This window comes from Arachis ipaensis, chromosome B5 (assembly GCF_059453495.1).
Source record: "Arachis ipaensis isolate K30076 ecotype BB chromosome B5, ASM5945349v1, whole genome shotgun sequence".
NCBI lineage: Eukaryota > Viridiplantae > Streptophyta > Magnoliopsida > Fabales > Fabaceae > Arachis > Arachis ipaensis.
In genome coordinates this window covers 142,193,284-142,202,283 of record NC_142440.1, presented here as the reverse complement: position 1 = coordinate 142,202,283, position 9,000 = coordinate 142,193,284, and the positions used below count along the sequence as shown (strand labels likewise).

The 9,000-nt window shown below is 33.7% G+C and overlaps 2 protein-coding genes across 7 annotated transcripts; both read left to right on the top strand.

Moving 5' to 3' along the window:
• The first annotated feature begins 3,314 nt into the window (after positions 1 to 3,314).
• Positions 3,315 to 6,604, top strand: LOC110262369 (uncharacterized). Of its 3 annotated transcripts, XM_021102813.2 has the most exons (3): positions 3,315 to 3,974; positions 4,113 to 5,052; positions 6,466 to 6,602. In XM_021102813.2, exons 1-2 carry the CDS (start codon positions 3,382 to 3,384, stop codon positions 5,044 to 5,046), a joined length of 1,527 nt encoding a protein of 508 aa, XP_020958472.2. In that variant the 5' UTR covers positions 3,315 to 3,381; the 3' UTR covers positions 5,047 to 5,052; positions 6,466 to 6,602. The 3 variants fall into 3 exon arrangements, with proteins under 3 accessions (XP_020958472.2, XP_088344244.1, XP_088344245.1); XM_088488118.1 differs by having other exon boundaries at positions 3,315 to 5,048; positions 6,466 to 6,604; XM_088488119.1 differs by having other exon boundaries at positions 3,315 to 5,052.
• On the top strand, positions 6,529 to 8,388 carry LOC148566034 (translocon at the outer membrane of chloroplasts 64-like). 4 transcript variants are annotated; one of them, XM_088488125.1, is made up of 5 exons: positions 6,529 to 6,668; positions 6,897 to 7,040; positions 7,426 to 7,477; positions 7,727 to 7,796; positions 7,951 to 8,388. In XM_088488125.1, exons 1-5 carry the CDS (start codon positions 6,529 to 6,531, stop codon positions 8,031 to 8,033), a joined length of 489 nt encoding a protein of 162 aa, XP_088344251.1. In that variant the 3' UTR covers positions 8,034 to 8,388. The 4 variants fall into 4 exon arrangements, with proteins under 4 accessions (XP_088344251.1, XP_088344250.1, XP_088344249.1 ...); XM_088488124.1 differs by having other exon boundaries at positions 7,727 to 7,852; XM_088488123.1 differs by having other exon boundaries at positions 7,727 to 7,852; positions 7,930 to 8,388.
• Positions 8,389 to 9,000: the final 612 nt, after the last annotated feature.

Sequence of the window (9,000 nt, the reverse complement as noted above, 5' to 3'; positions counted from 1 at the left end):
TAATCCGAGGCTGGTTAAAACCTGGAAGCCTATCATCGATAAAGTGGAGGAGAAACTAAGCCTTTGGAAAGCGAATGTGTTAAGCAAAGCGGGCAAGTTGGTGCTCATCAAATCAGTCTTGAATAGCCTTCCGGTGTATTATTTGAGCCTCTATAAGATGCCGAAGACAGTTGCTCAAAAGTTGATTTTCCTGCAAAGAAGATTCTTATGGAGCAAAGAGGATGGAAGGCATGGTATGGCGTTGGTGAGATGGGAGTTGGTGCAAGCCCCTAAAAAACTAGGTGGGTTGGGTGTCGGAGATGCTATGCTCCGTAACACTGCCTTGTTGTTTAAGTGGTGGTGGCGCTTTGTTAAGGAGGAGTGCCCGCTTTGGAAGAAGATAGTCTGTTCCTGTAATAATCTGAGGCCGAATGAGTTACTGTTCACTCAAGTGGTGCCTACAAGAGGAGGCCCATGGAAGGATATTTGCCAGATGCAAATTACGGAGCAACATCTGAAGGATAAGCTAATCACAGGCTTGGCCATAGAAATTGGCGATGGACAAAGGACTCGGTTTTGGGAGGATGTTTGGTTACAGTGTGGACCCTTGAAAGATCGGTTCCCTAGGCTCTTCTCTGTTTCAAACCAATGTGGTTCGGTCATTGGGAATTGCGGGTTTTGGGATGGGTTAGAGTGGGTTTGGAACTTCCTGTGGAGGAGAGAGCTGTTCCAATGGGAGTTAGACCTTCTGAGTCAGTTACATGAGACGTTGAGACCTGTCAGGCTAGTGAATACTAGAGAGGATAGAGTTGTGTGAAAATTTGATAGACTTGGTATTTTTTCGACTAACTCCTTTGTGCAGGTGCTACAAGAAGGATTGCTATCTGAGGAGGTCACCAGCTACAGCTTCACAAAGACCGTCTGGAAAGGGTTGGTTCCACCAAGAGTGGAGCTATTTGCGTGGTTCGTTCTGGTAGGCAGGGTGAATACCAAGGAACGGCTGAGTCGACTCGGGATAATTAGCCAGGACGATACGAGGTGTATTTTATGCACTAACGATGTTGAGCAGGTCAATCACTTGTTTCTTGAATGTGAATTTGCTTGGCGGGTGTGGAATGCTTGGGTATCTATCTTTGGCCAGCTAAGGTCTTTCCCGAGGTTGATGAAGGACCACTTTCTAAGTTGGACAGAGGGGTTGCGTGGGAAAGAGGCTCGACATCAGCGTATGAGGTGCTTTTGTGTGATCATATGGCACATTTGGATGGAGAGGAACAGGAGAATATTTCAGAATCAAACCAAAGGTGTAGAAGAAATTATCCATATGACCATGCTCAGTTATAACGAGTGGGGAGGTGACCATTCCAAATGTTGTTGATGGCTATGCCAGAGACGACATGCGAGGCTACTTTATTTTGGTTGTTGGCTTCTTTTGAGTTAATTCTTTTTGTTTTGTTTGATGTTAAATGCTCCACCTAGTGTGTTGAGCTCCTTTAGTTTCAAAAAAAAAAGATTTATTCAAATATATTTTAGATTATGTAAAATTAAGAAAGGTGTAAAATAGGCAATAAACTACTAATTGAGTAATACAATTTATCATTATCATTACTAATATAAATTATGATTATGATCATGATTATGATTATTATTTGTGGCGGGTTGCAAAATAATAATTTTGAATTTGAAATTTTGGTTTTTAAAATATAAAATATAAATATTTTGTTTAGAATTAAATTGAATCTAACGCAAGATTTAAATAAAATAATTATAATTTTGGTATTGTTAGAGAGCCTATTCCAGTATTCCTATTTTTATTTTTGTTAGATAACTTTTCCTAACTTTCTTTTATAAATTAAATCACTACTTGTGTTTATTGTAATAAAAATCTAAGTCCAAAACATAATAACATTCTAAAAAATTATTAGTTAATTCTTTCTCAAAAATTATCAAATTATAATCTCTTTTTAATTATTCTATTAATTATCTACTGATAATGTCTCAGCACTAAAACAAAATGACATCATTACTTGTAATACTGTTATTTTAAACTGTATTTGGGTCCTACAATTCTAATAATTGTCTTCCGTCACATTTATACGTAAGTAATATCATATCACTTTTATATCTCCACAAATGACATCTACATATGAACAAAGAATTATAGTTCTACACCATATATTTATACGTAAGTAATATCATACCACTTTTATATCTCCACAAATGACATCCACATATGAACAAAGAATTATAGTTCTACACCATATCACTCGTCTATGTTAAATATGTGTAAAAATTCAGGTACAGTTAAAAATTGAGAGTTGTTAGATAAAATTTTAGTCAATTAAATTATTTAACAACTATCAATTAAATTTTTACCAATGTTATCAGAACCGAACCGGATCGGCCGTTTCGACCGAAAAACCGGTAAATCAAACCCTACACCGATCCGGTTTGATAATTGGACTGCACAAAGTAATAAATCGGTGCGAACCGGTAGAAACCAGTCAAACTCGGTAATGACCGGTTTGATAATTGGACCGCACAAGATAAGGAACCGCTGTGAACCGGTCAAATCCAGAATGAACCGGTAAAAACCAGTCAAACTCGGTAATGACCGGTCCAACCGAACCGTTTCAATTTCAAAATTGTTTTAAAATGAAACAATTGGGGTTCGAACCCCCTTCCTCAAGGTTATAAAGGGTATCATTGACAACTAGACTAACTTGCTTGTTAGTAATATATATACAAACTAAAATATATATTGATATCTTTCAACAAATAATTTACTTCTATTTAAATTATTTTAATTTTAATTATAAACTCACTCATTCTTAAATTAATTTTATTTTTATTTAACAGTAATTATAAAGTCATTTATTATTTTTTTCATAGTTATATAATATCTATTAATATTATTTTTCAATAAATACTTGTAGTATATAATAATATAATAGATATAAACTAATTAATAAATTATTAAAATTCGAAAATAATAGTTATTTTAATATATAAATAAAATAAAAATATTTATAAAAGAGTAAAATTAACAAAATACTTATTGTTTCTGTTATATATTATTTAGAATAGCTAGATATTTTTAAAATATTAGTAAAAATATGTATTTTAAATTTTTAATTATAAATTTTTTACTATATTTTATTTTTTATTTATATAGGACCGGGTCAATCGGTTCAACCAGCAACCCACCGATTAAACCAATGACCCAGTGACCCAGTAACATGACTGGTTCGGTTATGATAACTATGATTTTTACTAAATAAAAAATAATTCTGTAAAAAAAAAAAGTTTATAAAAAGTAATAAAAATCTAGACATGTAAATGCAGTAGCAAATTTCTGAGAGTTGGGAGGTGGCTGTTATTCAGAATTCAGAAGGAGAATCAACAATGCTGTATGCAACAAGGTTTAGGTATTCTGTTCGTCAAATCCCTAATCTTGTTCCACTCTCTACTCTCCCTCCTTCCTGTTCCTGTTCATGGACAAGCCTTCACTTTCATTCTGAGCCTCCATCCCTTCGTGAAGTTGACGATGCTGTTGATTCCTTCACTCGCATGGTCTCTATGCGTCGCCCTCCATCCATCATCCAATTCACCAAGATTTTGGGATCTCTTGCCAAGACGAAGCATTTCCACGCCGCCGTTTCCCTTTTTCAGCAATTGCAAGTCAGGGGAATCGCGCCCAGCATAGTTACTTTGAGCATCGTAATTAATTGTTGTTGCGGCATGGGTCGTATGAAGCTTGCTTTCTCTGTATTGGCCAAGATTTTCAGAATGGATTATCAACCTAATACGGTAACATTGACAACAATCCTGAAAGGTCTCTGTCTCTGTGGTAGTGTTGAAAAAGCAGTGCGCTTTCATGACAGAGTGCTGGCTCATGGATTTCACTTTAATGAAGTCACTTATGGGACCTTGATTAATGGGCTCTGTAAGACCGGACACACATCAGCTGCTATTCAAGTGTTGAGAAAGATCCCACGGTATGGCATTGCTTCTAATGTCTTCATGTACAACTCAATTATTGATAGCCTCTGCAAGGTTACACTTGTAAGTCAGGCTTTTCATTTATTCTCTGAAATGCTTGCTAAGGGAATTTCTCCCGATGTTATCACATACAGTTCTCTCATTTTTGGATTGTGTCTTGAGGGTCAATACAAGGAAGCCATTGATTTGTTAAGTGATATGGTGCTTAGAAACATTACTCCTAATGTTTATACCTATAATACTTTGATTGATGGGCTATGCAAGGAAGGAAAGATCAAAGATGCTAAGAGTGTGTTGGCTGTAATGACAAAAGATGGTGTGAAACTAGATGTGGTTACTTATAACAGCTTAATGGATGGATATTGTTTGGTTAATGAGGTAAATAAGGCAAAATATGTATTCAACACAATGGCCCAGAGTAGAGTGTCTCCTGATGTTTGGACTTATAATATTATGATTAATGGCTTTTGTAAAAGTAAAATGGTTGATGATGCCTTGAATCTCTTTGAAGAGATGCGTCACAAGAACTTGGTTCCAAATACTATAACTTTTAGTATTCTTATTGATGGCTTGTGCAAATCAGGGAGAATATCTTGTGCTTCCTTACTTCTTGTTGAGATGCATGATAAAGGTCAACCTGCTAATATAATCACATACAGTTCCTTTCTTGATGCTTTATGCAAAAACCATCATGTTGACAAAGCACTTGTTTTATTCAACACGATTAAAGATCAAGGCATTCGCCCAAATATATGGTCATACAACATACTTATTGATGGTTTGTGCAAAAGTGGAAGACTTAAAAATGCAAAAGAGATATTTCAAGATCTTTCCATTGAAGGCTATCATCCTGATGTGTGGACATACACCATTATGATCAATGGGCTTTGCAAAGAGGGCCTGCCTCATGAAGCATTGGCTTTCTTGTCAAAAATGGAAGACAACGGTTGCTTACCAGATGCTGTGACTTATGAAATAATCATTCGTGCTCTGTTTGAAAAAGGTGAAAATGATAACGCGGAGAAACTTCTTCGTGAAATGATATCTAGAGGCCTATTGCAAGGATAAAAGTAGGTGAGATTGTTCTTGTTAGACATCATAAAATGTTGTTTGTATCACTTTCTTTTTAACTTGTGTTTTGTTACCTTCTTCCTAATCATCTATCCATTCCATATTATTGATGCTTCTGTTTCTTTCTCTACATGATGGTGATTCTTTGTTGTGTTTAGCTACACTTGGATATTTTCAGTCATTGCTTATTTTATGGCTTTTTGTGTCAAGGTGGTTGTCACATGTGTCTTGTGGGGATATATTGTTATTTCCTTTTTTATTATATTTGTGCTTTGATGTTAAGTTATTCCTAACTAAGTTTGTTTTGATTTCCTCGTTCAAAGAGAATCACTTGTTAAGTTTCTCTACACTCTTGTTATTGTCTTTCATTCTTTCATTTTCCCATGCAGCAATATACTTGCTGATGTAGCCATCTAATGTATTTTGGATAATGTTTCCAAAATTATTTTGCAAACATCTTCTCATTTTCTGTGTTCATGCAGTTGCCTTGCCCTATAAGGCTGTACCTGAGGCATATTGTACAAATGCGATTAACTTTAACAAAACAAGATCATTAATTTTCTTCTCATAATAGAATAAATAAATGTTTGAAGGGGAGCCTTGTTGTAACGGTTGAGTTGTCTCCGTGTGACCTCAAGGTCACAGGTTCAAGCCGTGGAAATAGCCACTGATGTAATTATCAGGTTATAGAATAAATGAATGTTTCTTTTGATTCAAGGTCCAAATATCCGTGGCTAACAAAAATCAAGCTTTGATTGAGCTACTACTTGGCATATATGAGACCGTTTGCTTCCTAATATTTAATGTATGTGTCCACTTTATATGAAGCTTCATCCAACTTTTTCACATTCCGGTTATTCTATATTTATTATTTTATTTTGATCTGATAACTGCATCTTATCATTTATAGATAGAAATGCAGAATTAGAGACAAGAACCTGATTCGCATGTTTATCTGTAGTTTTTTTTTTCCCTCAAGTATTTCATAGTTTACTGTTAGATTCTGACATTTCAATTTGCTAATTGGACTTTCCAAAACTATGTAGTCATTCAAATAAATTGTAACAATATTTGGCTGTACTGTTAAACTGCTCGAGTATTAGATGCCAGTAAGTGTAAAATAATCATGTTCCTCTTTTCTTTCTTTTAAATTGTTGCTGTCATTTATGAAAAGTTTGTTATTTTCAAAACAATAGGTGATCATTCTTCTTTTTTTTTTTAAATTGTTGCTGTCATTTACGAAAAGTTTGTTATGGGCTTTAACAGCAACATAATCATTTCGTCCCACTAGTAGCTAAATACAAGTTACTTTGGGTGGAATATAAAAATAGCAATGCGAGTCACATTGGAACAAATACACACCCTTGTGATGATTTTCTCATTCCACATTCTGCTGAGTGCTGATTGCCTTTTCAGGTCACACAATACCACTAGGATTTTACGAAAAGTGTCCTGTTTCCGTCTCCTTGATAGCTCGGCATGGTAATGATTGCTTTCTATTGGGCACACTACAAACGATGTATTCTACTCTCCAAGAGCTGGTTGATATTTCTGCCAAAAGTAAAGCACCAAGAAATGCTGTCACTAGGGAAGAATCTGCTGAAATTGCGAAAGAAAAGGTATTCTGCAGCTGTGTTAGATAAATTCAGCACTTTATGAGTTCTGATATAATTATGCAACATGGCTGACACATTTTACGACATCATCTTTGGCTAAAATTCAGCTGCTATAAACCATGCTTATCTTTCATTTGAATCCATGTACATTAAACACTGAATTTTCTTTCTTTCTTCTTCTTGCATTATTATTACTATTTTGTTAATTTATTTTTAAATTTTTTTTTTCAGTTTGTTACTTAATCAGGGAAATCAAGGTTACAAAGACAAGCAGTGGCAGAAAGCCATTGGATTTTATTTGGAAACCATAAAACTAAGCAGCAACAATGCAACATACTACAGTAATAGGTCCCAAGCTTATCTAGAACTTGGAAGGTAGCATATCATTCTTGCCTTTCACTTCTCAAAAGTTATTTAGCAAAAGTATACTTTTTGTCCCTGAAGTTTGACAAAAAAGTTTCAAAAATACCTCAGTTTTATTGTTTCAATTTTGTCCCAAAAGTTTTCGATTTGCACAAATTTCATAAGAAACTCAACACAAGCAAATCAAGCATAATTTTCATGCATTATTGTTAGATTGGTCTTAAATTTTTTGAAAATTCAGCCGTCGAAGGTATATTTGATGCAAATAAAAAACTTATGGGACAAAATTGAAACAAAATAAAACTTAAAGAGTATTTTTGAAACTTTTTCCAAACTTCAGGGACAAAAAGTATACTTTACTCTTTATTTTATTATTATCTTTTAACTTCTTATGCAGTTACCTCCAAGCTGAGGCAGATTGTACAAAAGCAATTAACCTTGACAAAAAGGTGATCTACCTCTATAAATAATCCTGAACTTGGATAATTATGAAAGTTCTGTGATGATTGATTTTCTTGTCATGAAGACAAACAACTTTTGCTTATAATCCAAAGTCCAAATATCACGAGTCTGCTTCATATGAAGCTCCTTCAAACTTAGGTTCAGATTCTTGCATATTCTATACTTCCTTGGATCTAGTAGCTGTGCAGAATTTTATTATTTATTAATATTAATTCCCTGTCTTTTTTTTCCCGCAGAATGTCAAAGTGTATTTTAGAAGAGGTAGAGCTAGAGAGATGCTTGGCTACTATACCGATGCAATTGATGGTAACATCTTTCATTCAGTTCAGACTTGTGTGCGACAAGTATCTGCACAGGCTACTGTATTTCCTTGTTTACATCTTTGTTCGATTGTTGCTCTTATTTTCATATGAAAGTTTCAGAATTTTCCAAATCATAGGTGAACTATTTTTCTTTGCAGATTTTCAACATGCCTTGGTACTTGAACTAACCAACAAAATGGCATCCTCCGCCGCCGAAAGATTGAGGAAACTATTCCAGTAGATATATCATTCTGTCCACTATATGTGATGGCTTTGGTAAGTCATCATCGGCTGCCGAATGCTTCCAGAAACATGAAGGTTTTGAACCTACTCATTTCTTGTTATAGTATTCATACAACATTGTGTTAGGTGGTGTCAGCAAAATTATACTTATTCTTTGTCCTTTAAGGCAAGAAAAGCTAGTATTGTTCAAGTTCTACATCACTAGTGTTATTGCCAGAAGTAATATAAGGTCATTAGGATTGTAATGTACTACAAGTGATGTGAGGTACAGTGCTCATGACTAAAGCTCAATATTTTGATTTTGAGACCATTGGTCTTCGAATTTTACAATAAAAGCACTCACTATTGATGTTTGAAGGTGTCTTACTACCTTGTGGTAAGTTCTCAAATGCCTAATTTTTATCTTACTATTTTTTATCTTATAGATATCACTATAAAATTTCATGCTATTTAAAAATAATTTGATGTATCTATTTCTACCACTATATATAATGTATATATAATAATGTGAGTTGAAAGGATGTAATTTTGTCCCACGTGAAAGGCTCTTTTATCGTATATATTCATAAAAAATTAAAAATATCTTGTGCTGTTTATAAAACTTGCACTCAGAATATAAATATTTATCATTTTAACTATTATTATTATTATTATAATACATTTGTCAAAAATAAAAAAGTGGATACACTAGTATATATAAAATCAATGTAATATAATTGTTTGAAACGTAAATATATAAAACTTGTTCAATTACACATTTATTCATATCCAATTTTAACAAAATTCGGTATTAAATTATTGTTATGAATTTAAAATAATTCAACTGTAATAGCTATAAATTTTATATACCAATGAGCTATAATTCAAATAGTAGAATCTTTTCATTTTTACCTAGAGGTTTTGGGTTCGAATCTTACTAGTTATTTCTAACTTGAAAAAAAAATAAATTTTATATATTATAAAAA